The sequence below is a fragment of the Phoxinus phoxinus genome, assembly GCF_949152265.1.
Source record: "Phoxinus phoxinus genome assembly, chromosome: 11".
Taxonomy (NCBI): Eukaryota; Metazoa; Chordata; class Actinopteri; order Cypriniformes; family Leuciscidae; genus Phoxinus; species Phoxinus phoxinus.
In genome coordinates, this window is record NC_136886.1 from 17,113,283 (window position 1) to 17,135,239 (window position 21,957).

Below are 21,957 nucleotides of genomic sequence, written 5' to 3' on the forward strand. Positions count from 1 at the left end.
TGCACACATTAACACACAAACCAGCTCTGTAGTGAATTAAACCAAATCAAATGTTCTGTTGAGTGTGAAGTGAACCAGTAGTCCAGTAGCTTCTCTGAACAGTCACTTACTTAAGAAACTTATACTTTTCCCCTAAAACTCATGATTCAGAATGACTTTTACAAACAACTCGAGTGTGAAATTTCTCTGTAACTCCAAGGAAAGGCTTTTTGACACATTAGAATAGATTAGGAGCGAGCGTGCAGGGCTTGAGGGCCTGGGTAAATCTGTTAACTTTGCATTTCAAACCGAAAGGGCGGATGGGGGGACTTGCAATTGTACAATTCAGAGGGGAAAACCCTAGCGCTACAAAAAGAGAAGTTCCTCTCTCCACCTTTTTTCTTCTGTACACATGCTTTGTGTCTGAACAAATGGGAGAGACGTCTCACTTCGGCCTCCCGGACTGCGGGTCAGGCAGGATCAAAGTGCGAAGGAAGTCTGTCAGCAAGAGAAGGTCTGCGTTGCCCGCCCTTGTTACAGCATGTTCGGTCAGCTTTGCTCATCCATGTCACAGTCAAAGCTGTCGAGACGTAGTAATTGCCGTCTCTTTAGGGGCTCCGATCCACTCGCACAATGTAAAGCAGATTAAGTTATATTAAATAGGATTCAAGACGTTCCACTGACAAAGGCCTCGTGCTGTTTTGAACTCTTGTCCATTTGAATATAAAACACATTTGGGTGAAAAGTGAACATTCCTTCGATGATCAAATGTCAAGCTCTGAAGACCATGTTAAACAAAATAATCAACTTAGGTAATATTAGTTTCCCTTTGAGTCGGAGCGGAAATGGACTCTCTGCAGAACTAGAACAGTTTCATAACCACTGGGCACACACACACATACACGATCTTAAACTGATTATCCCTAACAACCTGACAGTCTGTAAGGTCAAGTAAATGTCTTAAACTGTGTTCTTTTATTGGGGAAAAGGTCATAAGGGTTCTGTTTAAAGTTTAAACAGAACCCGACCGTCACATATGGAGTGTGTTTAGATGCTTACATCTTCCTTACATTTTTATAATTGCTCTGTAAAGAATATCCTGTTAAATGTATAGTAAAAATAAAACCAAGCTGTGGTTACTGTAAAAACTATGGTCACAATGTTTCCACTATTACTGGGTGGCCCATGATTGGTGCCTGTGTATTTTACAACCTATATATCCATAAGTTACATGATATGTATTAGAAATTGACTTGAAATACTAAAATCTATTTTGTACATTAAAATGTACTGATACAAATCATAATAATACAAGCGGTACAATAGAAAGCCACATGATGAATCAGAGTCCAACTGGCCTGTCCATAAAACACCCTAATGTACTGTACATTACCGTTAACATAAATGAAACAAAATTATTTATATAAAACATAATCATAAGTGATGTGTCATGCATGTCCTTGTACTCATTTTACTTGTACAAATCATAAATTTGACTGTATTTTACTGTAAATCTATAAACAGTTGGTACTCAACTAGAATAATACTTTTACCGCCGCCGGTCCCGCGGCGTCAAAATTGGGGGTGTGTATTTGCTGCCTTTTACCGCTAAGTGGCACTTTGAAAAGTGTCAGTTTATTCTCTCTATTACGTAATCTTCCACGGCTTATTGAGAGCTGTGGTAGCAGATAAATTCAAGTGAAACATTGTAGTTTAACAAATTCATAAATTACAGTACAAATTTAGAACTAAAACAAATGTAGGCTTCTATTATTGCATTTAAGTCAAGTAGGCTAAACGTTAACATTGTGTGCCCAGTTTTTCTACAATTTAGAAAGGCTATGCATGTCAATACGTTATGTGTCTTAAACTTCATGTTATTTTTATTTGTTAGTAGATTTATTAACTGAAACAAAACACTGAAATAAATTAAACTAAATGATCGTAAAATTAAAACATTGACAGGACTTGCTAACCGATGTTAGTCGGCAGCATTTGTGTTTTTGCTTTCGTTATTATACATGTATATTAAAAGGCTTACAATAGGTTGTTAAGATTAGCATCATTTTCTTTAATAGATAATGAAAACATACCAACATAAAACAATGTTAAACAGTTTAGAATTTTCACCATATGGTAAATGAAACTTACCGTTAAACTAATACGTTTTTTTTACTGTAGCATTTTTTTAAAAATAAATTTTCTATAAAAGCCAGTAAAGTGATTTTTTGTTGTGCCCAAAGAGTTGAGATCTGAATCTGTCGTCATCTTTATTCTCAAACATTGTACCTTCTCTTAATCAGATAAGTCAAGTGAGGGTTTACCAGGAAGCTGTAATTGTGACTGAAGCAAGCACGATATCAATCACAAAACTGTCCATCAAAGACACTGTTCTCAGAAAAACTTTCATTTACACGATTTGAGTGGGAGTTTGTTTTTTTGAAATTCCACATAGGTGGCTTTCATCTCTCCCCTTCTGTTTCATTATGAGCTTTCGTTCCTCGCCTAATCATGTTCTTCAATAGTTTCACAGAAACTACAGACAGAAAAAAGGTATTCTTCAGAGGGTTTATGCGTGACCATGATACCAAGACATCAAAGATGTCAAAGCAAAGCAACGAGGAGGATCGCATTTGAATATGGTACACATTTATCCACAAAGCATGATTTCAGGGAAATATTACTAATACTACAACTAATAATACTGATAATATCACCCCTAACTGCTGAAGCTCATGGTTCGAGAACATCAGTAATGTATAAGAAAGTAATATTCAATGAGCATTATTTTGAACTCTCCAGTGTTAATGACAACAGCCATGAGCATCACCATTTTGAGTCAACTCTGTACATCATGCATCCCTTTTTGAACAGTCCCTCAGGGCCCATAATGTCTATCTCATGTGGTAATTCACCCATTAAATACGCAACGCACAAGAAAATATCAGAGAGAACTTGTCCGCATGATGTTTCTTATCCACTTAGAACATGCTAGATGGCTTATTGCATTCATATTCACTTAAATCATTTTCATAATCAATATTTTTGTCTCGTTTTATTTTTCCTGGATAAAAATAAATACATTTAATGCAGAAGGAAAATGGTTTAAAGTAATAACAGAACATCTAACAAATCTGAATAGTTTATGCTAAAAACGCAATATTTTTTTCTCCAGAAAATGTGCTTAGTATACACATTTATATACATAATTTTACTGTAAAACAAGGCAAGGTTTATGCTAATAAAATAGCCAAAGGTTATTTTAGCATTAAGGTTTAGATAAGTTTATGCTATCACTTTCATCCTTTTGGAAAAGAGCAGCCTGGATATTCTTCAGCCAACTTCTATATCTTCTCTTTCTCGCAAAGTTCTATGGAATGTTGTAGGCTTGAAACAACATGAAAGTAACAACACTGTGACAAAAATGTACATTTTTGACTGGCTATGTGTCTGGTACATACATAATTTTATTGGAAAACAGATTTATGCTAATAAAAGAGCCAAAGAGCTAAACAATAATAATAATATTAAACAAGGATAAATATATATATATATATTTTTATTTTTACTGGAAAACCATGCTAAAAAAATAGCCAAAGAATTAATGTAGTACTAACAGGATAAAAGAGATATTCTCAGAAATATTTTCTTCTCTAGGAAATGTATGGACCTTTAGATCATTTTACTGGAAAACAAGACACAAATGATTGAATGACTGATTTCGTTGCCGATTCATGTTCCAAATACTCCTGGCTATTGCTGACGTATGGGTGCACACTCTTGATACCTAGTCCGAGAGGTCATGTCCAGGTCAAACATGTTTCTCACCAAGTCATCAGATTTCGCGGTGGCCAATCAGTGCTCTCACGTCTCTGCAGGAGGAGGAGGTTGAGTCCTTGCTAATGTTTGGTGACAGAGCTTTTGAGGGTGAGCTGTTTAGCGGTGTTACTCAGAGGGCAAACATTGTAATGTAAAAAGGCAGGTCCCAATGACGGCTTCAGCATCTCCGACCAACAGCCGGGCTACGCGATTGGTCGGATGTGTGTAAAACAGACACACGAGCGATAGTATGCAGTTTATTAGACTAACGCACAGTGACTGGCTACATGGAGTGCCAGCGGGCACGCTCCTTTCTCCACAGTTGGCTGCTTCTGTCAAAACTCTGAACCTGCTACCATGTTGACCTTAAGGTCAATGACTGCCACAGGCAGTTGGGCACTGCATTCCCACTGGCCCCCTCCTACACTTTTATCCCTATCTCTGTATCCCACTGCGTTTTTTTCTTGTCTCCTTCAATCTCCTTCGTCTTGCTGGCTGCAGCCTGTTCAGTCTTAGAGGGAACGTTCAACACAAAAAAGGTGCAAACGGTTTAAAACTCCATGACTCCAGTTAATTAAAGGAAATGTTCAGGCAAAAATGAAAATTCTATAATTATCCACTCACCCTCATATTGTTTCAAAGGACACAACGGGTTTTTTTTTTTTTTTGCCATAAAATGAAAGTGAATATGAACAGGGGCTGTCAAGTTCCAAAACAGTAGAAAAGCACCGTAAGAATAGTTCATTATGACTCATGCACTATGTTCCAAGTCTTCAGAAGACATCCGATAGCTTTATGTGAGGAGCAGACCGAAATATAAGTTGTTATTCACTGAAACTTCCGTATAAGATGAACACAAGATCCTCTTGGCTTGCATACTGGTGGTAACAGTGCAGTTGATGCTATAGAGGAATAAGGCGGCAATATTTTCAGTGAATAACATCTTTAGTTTGTTCGTCATATGAAATTTCAATATGATCCTTGAACAAAGCCATCATACAGCTGCAGAAGACTAAGATTTTTTTTGTGCGTGATCTATCATTTTAAAAGTAGAGGAGAAAACAAATACTTCATGGAAAGTATATACACACTTAGTAATGTTACTAGCAATTATATTAAAATAAACAAGCAATTAAACAAACCAATAAACAAGATTATATTGTTTAGTAGCTCTTAATCAAGGGTTAGAAAGACTAAATAGAAAGGTGCTACACATACACTCTCTCACTTTTTTAAACAGGCATGAATGCGTGCTAAAGTAAACCAACGTAAGCCATTCCTCTTCCTTCTTATCACCTGCAGATATTGATTATTGATCATGTCTCTTAAGTCTGCGATGTTTTATGAGTAATACTGGAATAATGAGCAGGAAATGTTTCTTAACAATCAGACACTAATGCTGCTCAATTCTGAGTACCCAATAACAATTTTCAATAATAACACCAAATTATGATTTTTTTTTAAATAACATGTTATGTGTTTTACTCTCTAACAATCTAAATTAAGAATGTTGCTATATGAATACATAAAAGAAATGCTCTGTGCCCAAATATGATGGTTATGGATAGAATGTAAATGCCTGTGTCTCAACAATATGAGAGGACCATTATTCATTAATATTCTTATTTCCTCTTTCTATCAATGTATCTGTCCTGCGGCGGTGTTGACAAATTAGTGAATTTGATTATTATTTATCTAAACAGCGTTATCACACAAAAATCAAACATTTTGCCATTTTTTGTAGCAGCGGAGCAGTAATTTGAAATATGTATCGTCTTCCTTAGCAGGAGACGAACAACAGGATTATGTCTCAGAGTGGCAACTAAGCTGACAATAGCTTTAAGCAGCCGCACACCTCCTCCTTTCTATTTACAGGAGAGATAAGAGGAAATTGGGAGAACGAAAGAATGAAAGGCAGGCGACGACTGTTCTTCTTATACGTTTGGAATAGCATGCTGTCTGCAGAGCACAGAATGCTGCAGTGCATTTAAACATGGTTAACTGATGCATAACGTGTCCATAAATTATTTTTTTAATCAAGATTTTAGGGGAAATTGTACAGTCAAACCAAAATTTATTCAGACACCTTGCTATCCTAACTTACATAAATTAACTATAGTGTCCTGCACCCACTAGTAAAAAATTATATATGGTGTCTGAATAATTTTAGTTTTTTTGGAAAGTGTATATCTGTGTTGTGACTTGTAACCGCTTTATTTAAAGTAGTTTTAATATTAAAGAATTTTAGCGGTAAATTCCCTTACCACATACCATGAAAAACTGTAATATATCTAATTTTATAGTAAAATTCAGTCAAATTGAACATTTTTAGAAGTGAAGAAAAACAAGTAATCTTATAATTCACAGTGAAAAACCCTAATGGACATTGAGTTCCCAGTGTGACAATTCACATTTGATGTTTTATGATTCAAATTATTCTTAGTTTTTTTCTTTTCTTACAATTTATAATGTTGTTAAATGAATGTTTATTTAATTATTTTAGTGTAATGTGTTCAATCTGTAAAACCTAAGATGTTTCAACCATATTTTTTACGATGAAGTTCTGCATGGCAACCACAGCTGACTTTTTTTAACCTAAATTTCAGATTTGTTAGCTAATCTGTATGCTAGTTGTAAAGTTGCAGTTGCTACTTGTTAAATAAACCTAAAATAAATAAATACAACTTCTAGCTGATATACAAATTTAAATGGACAGCATTTCTTATATGGTAAAGCAGATCAAACATACTGATGACTCATCATGCACTACACAGATTTTTTGTCCAATCAAATGCTCTCTAGGATGAGAATGTCCCTTCCCCTGATACAACCCGCAACCGAAAAATAAGCAACAAGTCATGGTTTAGGGCTGTGAAAGAACTAAAAACGTATTGTATGTTTAAAACAAAAAGGGACAAGTCCTTTGATACGTCCTGTCCAAACTTTCTGTTAAGCAATTTTATGATGGTTTTTTTATGTGCTAGTTCATTTTAAATGGTCTTTTGGAGTGAATGAATAAATAAATAAATAAACTTTAACATTATTGCTTGTCACGCCACAGGACCTTTCAGAATATTTTGTTTGCGACTACTTGTTTATTAAATTTTGAAGTGCCACAATTGTGCAGCGCATGTGACATAGATTACGCAATCTAGCATGTGACATAAATTACGCAATTTAGCATGTGACATAGATTATCGAGTCACCTTCCAAAAGGGCCAAATCACATGTGTTGCTCTTGAGACCAGCATTTACAATAAATAACATTAAAACATTTACGACAATGTTCAAAAGAACCAATGTTTTCTTGGGCAGGTAACATGCCCTCCGCCTGACCCCGAGGGGCCGCAGCACCCATACAGACACGTATGAGAGGAGCTGTATTTGGACCCTGAGCATACTGGACAGCAAGAGCAGCGTGAAGCCGCCAAGAAGCTCCTCTCACGGAGGCGGCAGGAAACAGAGCAGTGACGAATGACAAGTCATGATTTTACAGTCTCAGATCCAGGCCGTCAGCTCATGCCGCCTGGTAAATGAAGAGTCTTGACAGAGGTTTATGAGCAAGAGACAAAGAAAAGACAGTGATGGGAAAGGATTTAATTGAATGGAGAGCTTGGAGTGGGCCGAAGTGTCAGCACTTTAATTGTTGTTACAGAGTGCTAGTGATGTAACTCGCTCTATAAACACAATATAGGGACTAGAACCGAGTGGACGCTCACCAGAGACTAATGCGGCTGAAAAGAATATCGCTCAGCCTTGATGTAAGGACTCTCAATGATGTCCAATGCAGATGTGAGGTAATTATTCACAATACTTTGAGCACCGTGGTACATTGTTAATATCCCCAAAGACCGTGCCAACCACACAAAAAAGCTCTCTGTAAGAAATAATAGATTTCCGATCCTTTATGAGCCTTAACTCAGTAGTAAAGCACAATTAGAAACAAGAGACCAATAAAAAAGACCAATAAAATGTTGAACATCTTCCTGACTGAGATGCTATAATTTAAAGGAGAGAGTTACTTTCTGAACAGGTTTCATTTCAATGAAGCCAAAGTTAATGCCTCATCCAACCTTGGATTCTTCTTCATGGTTTGAGAAATGTTGAATCAAAATTTGTACATGTTCATACACCTGAAAATCAACTGAAATACAGAAAACATACAATGATGTACACTGTGTTTATAAGTTTGGGATCGGTGTGATTTTTTTTTTTTATAAAATAAATTAATACTTTTAAATCTGCAAGGACACATTAAATTGATCAAAAGTGACAGTAAAGTAATTTATAATGTTACAAAAGATTTTTCTTTCAAATAAATGCTGTTCTATTGAACTTTCTATCCATTAGAGAATCTTGAAAAAAAGTATGTTTCCACAATAATATTAACCAGCATAAACTGTTTTCACAATTGACCGTTCGCAAAGACCCGCCCCCCTTAGTTACTGTCGCTATGTCCGACAAGCTACGCCGCTCTCACGCCACACCATGTTCTCACGCAGTTCAAAAAAACATCGCGGAGCAGAGAGGACACTGAAAACGCGCTGACAGACAGGACAGACAGGTTACTTTTCGGTTACTTTTGATATTAAACATATTAAACAAAGTCTCACCTTTCAAATTTGGCAATTTTTTAAAAGAAATTTAAACAATAAATACCGTTTTGTGGCTCTTTAATGTGTCTGACAGATCGCTGTAGAGCCTCAGTTAAAGCTGCTCGTGAACCGATCATCTCTTCCTTCTAGTTTATTTATAGCATCAAATAAACATGAATGAACATAAGAAGGAATGTTGTTTTAACCGCGGAAAGACGTCAGTACACTCCTTTTTTTCAAGTTCAAATCCTCCCATGTTAGTCTACTAACTCTCCTGACTGCTTTGTCGGACAAAATGGCAGATGGCGAAGTATGATTGGTCAGATCACCTGTCAATCAAGCTCCCTGCGAAGGGTCAATTGATAATAATAATTTTAAAAAAAATACTTAAGCAGCAAAATCAGCACATTATAATGATTTCTGAAGGATCATGTGACACTGAAGACAGGAATAATAGCGGTTGAAAATTCAGCTTTGCTTTCACAGGAATAAATTACATTTTGAAATATATTAAAATAGAAAACAGAAAAAAGTATTTTAAATTTTTATAATATTTCTCAATATTACAGATTCAATTGTATTTTTAATCAAATAAATGCAGCCTTGGTGAGCATAAGACTCACATAAAGACAAATGGTTCCAAGCCTATATGATAAAAACACAAAAGATGACATTTTGAAGAGCTGTTTGTCTACACAATGGAAGTCAATGGGGTCCAAAACAACATTGACCATGAGCCTAACGTCAGGTGTGCTCTCTGTTTCGGAGTGTGCTTGTGTAGCTGTGACCCCAGAGCGCCCGAGTGGAATGATACGTGGACAACAGCAGCTGAGGAAGCACTCAACTTGTGCTAAACTGTGTGGAAGACTTCAATAATGCAGGGGTATGGGGCTCACATGACTTGAGATGGCTCCTTCAGGCCTAATGTCTTCCTCTCTGACAAAAATTTGTAAACAAACAAAGTGTCAAGGATGGAAACATACAGAAAGATTTTGTGACTGAGACTACTCTTCACTTCAGATCCTTTTAGCAAAGTGCTAACTTGGGATTGGAACCTACAGGGACGTAGCGATCTATGAGTGAATCTCTTTTCTTTCCCCCCCAAAAAAAAATATTATTGTGAAGGTTTTAACTAAAATATTGATTTCTGGTGTGAGAATATTTATCTAATATAGTCAGGTGAATCATTTAGTTTCAATTTGTTAATATTAGTTAATGCATTAGGTACAGTATCAGGAACTAACATATTTTTTGTTTACAATGTTTTTGTTGTTGTTGTTGTTTTTAAATACATTTTTTCAGCATTTATTATTCTAGGTGAATGATCATTTATAAATATTCTATTTGTTCAAATATACCAAGTAAATACAGCAGAATTGTGAAATATTATTCTAATTTAAAATAACAGTTTTCTTCTTTATGCATTTTAAAATCGTTTATATCTGTGGTGGCAAAGCTGAATTTTTAGCAGCCATAACTTTAGTCTTCAGTGTCACATCATTCTTCAGAAATCAGTCTAATATGCTGATGTGGTGGTCAAGAAACATTTCTTATTATTTTCAATTTTGAATACAGTTGCTGCTTAACATTTTTGTGGAAACAATTATACCCCCCCCCCCCCCCCCCCAACATTACAAGTGTATTTACACAATTTTGCAACATTACAAATGTATTTACTGTTACTTTTGATCAATTTAGTGCATCCTTGCTGAAAAGTATTAATTTCTTTAAAAAAACAACAAGAAAAAACAACAACAACGTACTGACTGAAAATTTTTCAACAGTAGTGTATATGTAGAAATTAACATACACCTATTTTAAAAGTATTGTTTATTGTTGGTTTATGATAGCTGATGCAATACCAACAGTAAAATGTTTTACCTTAATTTAACATAATAATTAAAAAAATGATGATTCCCCCACTCCTAGTGTCACATATCTATTTAAAAACTACAATCACATGTATAAAACAGATCAGATTAATAAGCATAAACTAGAACAAAATCAAGCTCAGGAAATGCTGTGAATAAACTATCTCTGTCATTCTCATTTTCAAGGTCATTGAGTTATTATAGTGTTATCAATATTACTAAGCAGAGTTCAGCACTGCATGAGTCAATAAACACGTGCAGCCAGTGCTAAAACAAACTGTTACAACCTCACAAAGGTCCCGTGCCGCATATACAGTACTCCTCATTCCACAGGCGCTTTATGACAAGCAGCGCAAACGGTCTTTACACCTACTTCATGTTCTCATGCACTCTCACATTCTCCATCAAACAAAGTGGAAGAATGAAGACAGCAGTGTTGCAAAACACTGCAAATCTTGATGGTTGTGGGAGGAGAAGCATCGATATTTTATTGTGAATACTGTACCCTAGCTGCTCCCCAAGTGCAGATCAAACAGACTGGCCAATAAAAGCTCTTCAACTAAATATTTACAGCTAATTTTAAAGCCTCTTAATGAGGTTCACAGGAGGAAATGATGCTGTAAATGGTCAGAAGGTCAGGGGTGGCATTGAGGTCACGGAAGAAGGACAAGACAATGACGGAGCGAAGCCAAAGTGATTGAAAGGGATGAGGACTGATGGCATTTCTGACATTACCAGGAATAAAAGCAGCTGGAAATAAGTGCCAAGACTCCCAGATAAAGCCTGTTCAAACAAAAACGAATGCTGTCAAAGACAATTTAACACATTCAAAGTTAATCAAATGTGTTTAACAATGTTTAACATACTGTAACACTTATTTAACAAAACAAATCAATTCAACTGATATAACGGTTTCATGGAATTCAATGTGCTAAATATCAACAGACATTAAAATGTATCTAACTAAAATTAGCCCTCTGTAATTAAAATAGTGTAATCTGTACAGCTTTCTTTAAATGTCTTTTTTCATTTTCCCTTCATATTCATTTATTTATATGGTCTGTGTAGTTCAACACACACACACACACACACACGCACACGCACACGCACACGCACACGCACACGCACACACACACACAATTAATGTTCCACAGAAGAAAAAAGTCATACGGATGAACAAGTAATGACAACATTGTTTGGTGAACTTTCTGTTCAAGTCCTTGATAAATAGATCTGAATTACATTGAGACATTACACTGAATTCAATGATGCATTTCAAGACGGAAGGCCTTCCTACTCGAATTTCTGAAGAGTAAAGCGATTTTCCACATACTCTAGAATAATAGATCTAATAGATCTTATGCTATTGTTGGATATTTTAATGTCACAAAAGGGTGTCACATAATGAGATAAGTCTCTGTAAGCTGGCGCTCTGATAAAGTTAAACATCCCGTACATGTATGTGACTATGCGTCCATGTTTAATTAAATGGACAACTATTACAACTTCATTTACAGCCTTCCTGGCTTCATTTGATTACATTTTCATGCTTGTGAGGGAGGTCAGGGCAGTCTTTTATGTTTTGGGTTTTTCAAAATGAGCCCAACCATCACTGTTTCACTGTTAATTCCAAGAGAGATACTTTCTCTTGAATCCTGCATATGCGCTCAACCAAAGTCCAAATTTGGGGAGGGGAAATTTCTCAACAAGCAACTATTGAAAGGTCAATGCTGTGCTAAATCATAAAGATGTCATTCCCAAACCAAGTAAACTTGAAAAACCTTGAATGTACATGCCTATATTTTTATGCGTGCACAAAATTGTATAATAATCAAAAGGGGTAACGGGCTAAATAACTAATCTAAAATGTGGGCCACACACACACACACACACACACACACACACACACACACACACACACACACACACACACACACACACACACACACACACACACACACACACACACACACACACACACACACACACACACACACACACACACACACACACACACACACACACACACACACACACACACACACACACACACACACACACACACACAAAAGCACAGATATACTGTCATTGACCTCCCAATCGCAGAAGTTACTGAAGAAACCTGATTGGATAACGACAGAGACCATTGATCATCCCTTTGCACCCTTAATTAGTAACTCCTGCTTCGTTTGACTTAACCACTCTTTTTTCAGTTGATCTCATTTGCAGTTCATTAGCTGTAAGGTGGGAAAGCGTAACAGACCTGAAACATCTTAAACAGGAACCAGCTAAATCTAGAAGTTCTTACAAAACACATTTTAGAGTTTACTAGTTTGTGTTTCACCAGAGAATTTCCCCTACCTATTCTTAGATGACAGTGAGAATGCACGCGTTAACTGCTGACAAGGCCAGGGTTTTTAAAAGGTCTTGTAAAATAGGGAAAAAAATATGCTGACTTGCTTATAGCTTGGTTAGGCCATATTTGAATACCTGATGTTTCACAGCATTTAGGGAAAGGAACTAAAATAAATCTGTGGCATCTAGACAGTTGAAATGGAGTTTTTACAGCTAACAGGGAGATAGCCTTCTTTAATTGTTATTAAAACTCACAGCTTTTCTTATCTTTGTCATTTGAGAATCACATTAAAACTATCTTGGAAACATTTTACCTTACCATCAACATTTGCGTTGTATATAAATACTATATTGTTTTACTCTTGTCCTAGATACTTTCAATCTGTGAAAAACAGAGCAAATCCATAATAAAAATTAACTATTGCATGTTTCAACTATGATAATTTAAAACAAATAGTGTAATAAACAAACCAGTTCAATATTTATTATATATATAGTATTTATTATATCCACTCTCCGAAATTATGACACAGTTGTGGCAGAGTAATTTACACCACACCGCTAAATTTTGCTCCTTATAATTTGTTTTGTGTGTAACGTTAGTGTAATTGGTTGCCAAGGAGACAACCGTGTCAGTAACAATCGTGGTTGATATAAGATATGAGACAGTTGAGAAAACAAGTAAAATATAACTGAGTAGAATTGTACTATGCAAAATTTGTGCAAATATTTCATTTTGTGTATTTAGGATACATGCTAGATGCAAAATTAGATAGAGTTGGGCATTTTATTCAGAAAAAAAGTTTAAGCTGCCATTTCACAGAATGTTATTAACCCTTAAATACAGATGGCCCCAATAGTTTAAAACACTCTTGCTATTTTAATAACAATTACAAAAGAATAAAATAATTTATGTTTTATGTTAACAAAGTTAATTTTTTTTAATGTTTTAACTTTGAAGGATTCAATTTGAGCAGATGTTTTTTCGCTATTTTGGCGATCTCAACAATGTTCTCAAAACTATTCTTTTCAACATTTTCAACATCAATGTTTTAATCGCTGACAGCTTCCCCACCAGATCCACCATCGAGTGATAGTGACACTAATATTTGATTGGATAAGGTGTTTGCTCATAAAGTAAATCACTGAGCCATTTCAAGTTTTGCTGATGATTCTGTATTCTTTTGTTTCATGACTGCGGTAATAGTGAGTGAAACATCACATCATCATTTAGACTTTTACACCTTGACAAATAAAGATGAATTGCACTTATTGTGTCATCAGAGATTATTGTTGCGCCTAAAAATATACTTACTCTATTACATACCTCGGGTCGCTAGTGACCCTATACACTTTTTGCAAAAAATAAACTTTATTGTTAGATTGTTTAAGCCAAATAAATTGAGGAATACTTAGGAGGTTGACGTCTACATTTAAACACAAATGAATGAGGCAGGAGGTAGTAAATTATGTCCCGGCTCGCTAAAGACCCGAGGTATGCGTTTAAGGATTAAATGTAATCTGAGATCTGGCAGATATTTCATTACTTCCCGGAAAAAGAAAAAAAAGTAAATTCTGTACTTTAGAACATTGTTTGAGGACAAATTAAAAAATTAAATCCAATTTTTGATTTCAGTTACAATACTTCCCAAGACCTATTAAAATAAAATGTTCCTACTGTATGTAACTTTAATATGTAAAATTATTCAGGTGTTGAAGAGCCATATGTACAGTTGTTTCTCTTATAAAAATTGTTATTGTAAAACGAGATGTCCTCCCTAGAGAACAATTAATTACATTCCCATAAAGAGTATTTCTGATTCAACACTGTGGGTGTGAAAGGGGAAACGTCTATGTTAATCTATGCCAAACTCAGAACTGCCTCTTGGATGGATCCTACTGTGTGTATTTGTGTATGCGAGTCCGTTTGCTGGGACAGGGGTATGGCTGGAGAGATGAATGATGGAAGCAAATGGGGTTTATATAATGATCACATTTCATTTTATGAGCATCAACTAAAGCAAAGAGAACTGTTTTTATAGGTTTGTGCATCAGGTTGAGTCAAAGCAGCAAAACAAGTTCAGCTGCCATTTCACACACACGAGTCAATAAAGACCACAAAAAAGGTCCCTTTTCAACGTAAACAGGGATAGAGTCACTTTCCTTAAAGCTCAAAACAGGGAAGAGGGGAAGAGCACTTCTATTGATTTCTGAGAGAAGGCTCTGTGATTTGGGAGCACTGTGAACTGAGGACGCCCGTTACTCTCTGCTTGTACAAGTGGAAGATTACAGACCGAGCAGCTGTGCCAGTGGCCTTAGCTATAAAACCTGGCACATTAAACAAGCCCAGAGTCACTCTAACAAATAATTCATATAAGATAAACAGAGGGGAAAATAAAGGCCTGGCAGATCCGCTGGATTGATACAAAGGTCAAATCAAGTTAATCAGCCAGGAGCAACATTAGCTGGAATGTATATACCGGTAAGAATATGTTAGTATGAGTGTGTGTGTGTGTGTGTGTGTGTGACAAAAGAGAGGTGCCAACACGATGGTAAAAACATTTCTTTGCGCAATGGTACCAAACATTTCGTAGGTAAAAACATTACTAAAATTTTTTTGTTGTTGGTATTTTCTATATGTAGCTGCTGGTGTGCGTTTCTAAATCATTTCTGCATTTCCTCAATGTTATATAACATTTTAGAGGACTAACAGGCTAGAGTAGGCGCCCTCATAAGATTCCATCATAGAATTAATAATTAGGTAATATCACGGGCGGGGGCGCCGTGAGCGAGCAGGTACGAGTAGTGAGTTGTCGTCGAAAAAGATAGATAAAGCAAAAAAGCTGTCGGGGGCTAAAAATAGAAAAAGAAAGAGGGAAAAGGAGATGGCATGTCAATTTATGCGACAGCAGCTAAATAAGTATATGGTGAAAGGCAACAGGTAGGATTTAAAGTGTGACGTTCAGGCATGTAGGTTGCTGACCATCGGGACTACCGGGAGATTCCCGTTGGGCCGACACATCTCATACTTTGTTTTTTTTTTAACTCTTATTTTTTTTCTTTATTTGAAACTTATTTTGTTTTCCGCCAAAACAAAAGCTTGATGCAGTTTCTGTCAAAATAAAATATCACATGATTATCTCTTTCAAGTATAGAAATTAGTACTAGATAACTAATTAGGAAAGTTTCCTTTATTTTTCAGTGCATTTGTTTTACAATATATGGCTATTACTATCATGGGATTAATACCTATTATGATGTAGTAGTGTAATGTAGACAGACACTGTAACTAAAAGAGGTTAGAATTTTTCTTTGTTTAATTTGTACACTAAATATTTAATGGAGCTTTTAATTTTGAACTCTCAAAGTGCACCAGATTGATGAATTTAACATTAATAAGCACAACATTTTCTTACGAGGGGGCATGTGCTCCCGAACCCCCCTAGACGGACAAAGGTCCACTCACCACAGCTTTACCAAAATCCTGTGAGAAACACTGGGATTGCTATGCCAATGCAGTTTTATAGTTTTTTTTATTTTTTTATTCATCACTGTGGAGTATAGTTCAATTGTACTAATAAATTACAATTTTATACTTATTTCATCTGTTAACTCTCACTCGTTCCTACTCACTCTTTACATGAAACACTTATTATTAATTTTAATTTTTTTGCTGCACACCCCTCTGACACTGGGTAGTTGCGCCCTTGTATTCCCCAAATGTTCCCACAATATAGTAATACCAGAAATTGTTGCTCTTATGGGGACATTTTTTGGTCCAAATGAGAAAAAAACAGCTTATAAATCATACTTGATGTTTTTTGAAAATGTAAAAAATGCAGAAAATGTTCTGTGATTGATTTAGGGGTATGGTTAGGATATACAATATACAGTTTGTACAGTATAAAATGGAAAGTCTCCATAAAACATGGAAACCCAACTCAATTTACAATAAATAAAAAATAATAGTAAAAAAAAGTACAGTAATTATGCATATTTATCCATAGATATGTCAAAATACATTTATTTATCTATAAATTGTGAGTTCGCTACAGTCAAAACAATTAACAGTATCATGTTTGAATTATTTCACCACATTGTTTTCATATAACAATATATATAACAATAACAATAACAATATATATATATATATATATATATATATATATATATATATATATATATATATATATTGTTATATGAAAACAATGTGGTGAAATAATATATATATATTATAATATATACATACACACACACAAATATATATTTTTTATTTATTTATATATGAATGTAATTGACCAATTTTACATCAGCAGTGTATGATTTGATCTGATACTTGTTGAAAAGTTTGAAAAGCACTGAATTCAGTCATTCTGGGATATTTCTTCCATTATGTTTCATATAATGAAGGTTAATTGATTCAAATAAAATAGAATATATATACATATATACATTTCTATGGTGATAATTCAAACCGTGTCTCGTGTATGATAACCTTGTCCATTGGTAATTCATAGACATTCGAAAACATTCTAAATCTTTTCCAATGAGAAATAAATTACTCATCATAGCTTACACATTTTAAGACACCTCGTGTTCCATATAATTACAACATTATTTTAAAAATAAATATTTCTACAATTACAGTAAATTCGCCATCTCCTGCCGTGCCATTAAAACAGCCTGGAAAACACTGGAAACACCAAAATCATAAACTCCACGCTCTGTTGGACAAACGCTGTCATAAATGGCCAAATGAGCAGACAGATATCAGAGCAACTGAGGCTGATCCTGAGATTTAACCCCGATAGCAGAAACTACTCAGGCTGTTTTCTCTCTAACACTGTGTTTTCTCTGCCTGTATAAATTTTTCAAGTCTACTGACAAAAGCTTTCAGACTCCTTTCTGTTACTTGTAGCTCTCACAAAGTACTTTTACAAAGATCTGCACTTAGACTATATTTTATTTAGGAAAAACTTACCTGCCACTTCAAAAGTGTGCAGGTGCATGACCTTTAAAAATGCACGCCTGTCAGTGTGTGTAGACATTTGTGTGCTTTAAATGTGAGTGTGCATATTTCTCTCTCTCTCTCTCTGTGTGTGTGTCAATTCAAGTTTGCAGTACTTGTTACTAAATCAGCTTCACTTTGCTGAGAGCAACATTAGTGTTTCCTCAGCACACTGTACCATTGGCCTCTGCGTTTTCCGGAACTGAGGTCAAAGCCTGTTTCGCTATGAATAAAAACAGAGCTTTTGGCTCAGACACTGATATGTGACTTCTTGACCCCTCATCACTCTGTTTCCCCCAGGACTTTCTGCAGTGTTGCTCCATCACGACTGTGTCTTATGAAACATGTCTATGTCTCAAGATTGGCAGACTCTCTCTGCCTCTGATAAATGTACTTCTTTGCTACTAGGTATGTAAAAGGCAGTATACCAAATGAATAGAATGTACTATTGCTAAGATACAGTAGCCGAACAATAGTCGGACAACTATCTATCTATCTATCTATCTATCTATCTATCTATCTATCTATCTATCTATCTATCTATCTATCTATCTATCTATCTATCTATCCGAACATCTGTCGATCTTTGTAGGGCCTTTTTAAACTTTTGTTTTCAAAACTTTTAAACGGTTTTGTCAAGTCAACATTTAAAGTTTTTCTTGACAAATTTAGCTTTTCTAATGAACATTTAACATTTAAATTCGAATTGTGATTCTGCATCTTGTTTGCTACCTCAATTCAAGAATTGGCATTGTCAATTCGATTCCCCTAAAAAGTACCATAAAGGTTGCTCCATGTGGCTAAATTTAGTGGTTTAACAACACCCGAGTAAATCACTTTCACGGTTGCTGTCAGCACAAGATATAGGACAAAAGCCAATGTGAACATGGCAGGTGTAGTATGTCCATTAATATATTTACATATATAATTCCATATGTAACAGATTTTCGTTGCATGTTGCACTGCAACGAATCTGTATTTTTCTATTTTGAAGTGATTCCAATGATATTTCAAGCAATTCAAAACCATTGTGGAAAACAGTGAGTCCACATCTGAAGTGTCTCAGCTGAGGGAAATAATCCATTATTTATCGGCTTTAATATATTGGCCAAACTTCCTTATCGGGCCGATAACTATAACATACACAATGAACATATATCAGCCGATAGCAATATGGTGGCCGATATGTCGTGCATCCCTAATTCCTACAGAGCATTCTTGATCAGTGAGAAGTTCTGCAGCTTAAATTCAGGTCATATTAATACAAGAATTCGAACGGACCACCATGATATAACTTCAGAAACAACAATTTTCTCTACATGCAAAATAACAACAAATGGACATTAGCTATCAACGTATCGTAAATACTTACAAACCTTCATTCAAGATTAAGAGTTTTCTAGTTTCATTTTTTGCGGAGTTGTGTTTGTGCAGACTTTATGCTCAATAATAATTTTAAAAGAGTGCCTGTCGAGGACTCCAGAGATCAGCAAATGCAATAGGCCAACCCCAGAGCAGGAAAGAGGAACGTAGACCGCTTGCCAAAAGCAGGGTGTTTCTAGTTCAGAGACAGCACTCTCCATTATTAAGCTTTGGCCATGTAATAAGGCGAGCTCTATCTGTGGTGCTGTTTGCCAACAGGAGGGACTTGTGGTTGCTCCAAATGCGACAGCATTGACTCTGAATGCACTGGCCTACATTCATTGTGTGTTGAACTATTTAGTAAAGTGCCCTAGGGCTCAACTTGAGTGTCTGCTCTTAACTTCATTTGATATCTATTAATGATATGGGTCATTATAATTTTAGACTATAACACTTTCCAAAAATGAGAAATGACTGGTACACTTACACGTTTTGATTTGCTTTTCATCTGTCTCGATGAACACCCCTAAATTGGTTAATCTTTTCTTGTGTGTGATAACAGGTTCACTGTGTGTGTTTTTTTTTTGTTTTTGTTTTTAAGAAGGGCCTCCGCATTCAATTCGATTCACTGCGGTACTGAAATAAAGGCTAATAAATTAGATAGAGAAAAAATAAGCAAGATATTTTGAGTTATTTTTGCAGGCACAAGTCTGCAACTTACACAGAATTATAGATGACACTGTGGATGGATGACTTTCTTTATTTCTCCTATCCACACCAAGTATGAATATTCATAGTGAATCTTGATTGCATAAAATATTTCAGTCTCCACTATAATGGAGGAATTTGCTGTGAACCACATTAAATTGTAAGGATAATCAAATATTTAAACTTATAGGTTTGGTCCTCGAATTTGATTGGCCGCAGGATCCGTTTCAGTCTTGAATTCACTCAACCAATTTGTTCAAATACACTAATTGATTCTTTTTTGGTTTTGCTTGGAAATATTTTCATTGGAGGAGGAGAGTATCTGGCAATGTTGTTTTTAAAATGTTAGCTACTCAATATTAGCTTTATGTTTACAGAGCGGTAATTTATGTATAAATTATTGATGTTATATTATATTAAAATGCAACCATTTCTAAATCTATGAAGCTTTCAGAATGTTTTTAAAATGGTTTCACATCATATATGTTCAGGGAATGTGGTTGGAGGAGGTTTTATGGGGATTTGTAATGTTTGTAATGATGTTACCTGTGGCGTGCGCGGTTTGTATGGTGAGCTGCTCTCTAGGTCGGCAAGGATGCTGGTCAGGGAGTCGATCTCAGCATCCAGACTGGAACGTCTCTCTTCTATAGTTTTCCCAGGTCCTTTTATCTGAAACACACAGACACACTAACCTGTAATGAAATTAAGTCTTTTTGAAAGAGGGTTGCTCTAAATCAGCTAACCCACCTAATCACAGTTGAACATGCAAGCTAAAAATGAAAGAAAAATAACTAAATATTATACACAAAGAAAAGCAATTTGATGCTTAAATACAGCACATCTTCCAATGTGGGCTACCATACCTTAAGCATTTGGTAATGGTTTCTCTCTTTTATTTGATGGTCTTTGTGTTTTGTCTTTACATGTTCATTAAAATTAATCGTTGCCTCAGACAATTGGCTGAAAGTGAACCACTGTAACAATAAGACATAATTGTCTGGGAGAAAGTCTTTAGGAGAAAATCTTAATGAAGTGAGAAAATAAAAACAACAACAAATAACGCTTTGTTGGTGAGACAGCTCATCTCATATTAATTGAATCACCCCTTAGCTCTCTCTCCCTCTCTCGCGGTCCGCTTTTTCTGTTTTTACTCTACTTGAAAGTTTCACTGTCTCCCAAACTGACAATAACAAAGCCTCAATCTCACAAAGTTGTATTCACACTCTGGTAGCAGGTTTCTTTTTAAGATGTTTACACTGAGGTAGCACGGCACATCCATAAATAAATATCTTACTTAATCCATATATTGTGTTTCACTTGATTCATTTGTCGTGCAGTGTTCAAACCAAGTCTCCAGGTAAGCACACAAGATCTTCTGTATGAGAATACAGATCATTGCAATATAAATTAAACAAAGCATAACGATCTAGTATTCCAGAAATACAATTTTAATTTAGAGACCCCGCTGGACCAAGTTTCCTGATTCCTGTGACTGTAGACATCTTAATATAATATAATTATTATTATGTGCATATATATATATATATATATTGGGACAAGAACCTAAGCATGCAGACTGCTTCTACAGACATTTGTGATAGAATGGGTCGCTCTCAGAAGCTCAGTGAATTCAAGCGTGGTAGCATGATAGGTTGCCACCTGTGCAATAAGTCCATTCGTGAAATTTCCTCACTACTAAATATTCTACGGTCAACTGTTAGTGGTTTTATAACAAAGTGGAAGCAATTGGGAAAAACAGCAACTCAGCCACGAAGTGGTAGGGCACGTACTAAAATCACAGAGCGGGGTCAGCGCATGCAGAGGCGCACAGTGCGCAATAGTCGCAAACTTTCTGCTGAGTCAATAGCTACAGACCTCCAAGCCTCGTGTGGCCTTCAGATTAGCACAAGAACAGTGCGTAGAGAGCTTCATGGAATGGGTTTCCATAGCCAAGAAGCTGCATCCAAGCCTTACATCACCAAGTGCAATGCAAAGCGTCGGATGCAGTGGTGTAAAGCACGCCGCCACTGGACTCTAGAGCAGTGGAGACGTGTTCTCTGGAGTGATGAATCACGCTTCTCTGTCTGGCAATCCGATGGACGAGTCTGGGTTTGGCGGTTGCCAGGAGAACGATACTTGCCTGACTGCATTGTGCCAAGTGTAAAGTTTGTTGGAGGGGGGATTATGGTGTGGGGTTGATCTTTAGGCCCCGTAGTTCCAGTGAAATTAACTCTTAATGCTTCAGCATACCAAGACATTT

The 21,957-nt window shown here is 35.8% G+C and overlaps 1 protein-coding gene and 1 long non-coding RNA gene across 4 annotated transcripts in view; one reads left to right on the forward strand and one right to left on the reverse strand.

Annotated features, from left to right (window-relative positions):
- lpp (LIM domain containing preferred translocation partner in lipoma) overlaps window positions 1-21,957 on the reverse strand; it is a 198,462-nt gene that overhangs the window by 82,206 nt on the left and 94,299 nt on the right. For all 3 annotated transcript variants that reach the window (XM_079628403.1, XM_079628401.1, XM_079628402.1), the window contains one exon: window positions 20,244-20,366. In XM_079628403.1, the coding sequence (XP_079484529.1) occupies window positions 20,244-20,366 (123 nt within the window). The remainder of the gene's footprint in view (window positions 1-20,243; window positions 20,367-21,957) is intronic.
- Window positions 14,744-21,957, forward strand: part of LOC307006903 — a 36,281-nt gene continuing 29,067 nt past the window's right edge. The window contains exon 1 of the long non-coding RNA XR_013799545.1: window positions 14,744-15,101. This is a non-coding gene — a long non-coding RNA (uncharacterized lncRNA). The remainder of the gene's footprint in view (window positions 15,102-21,957) is intronic.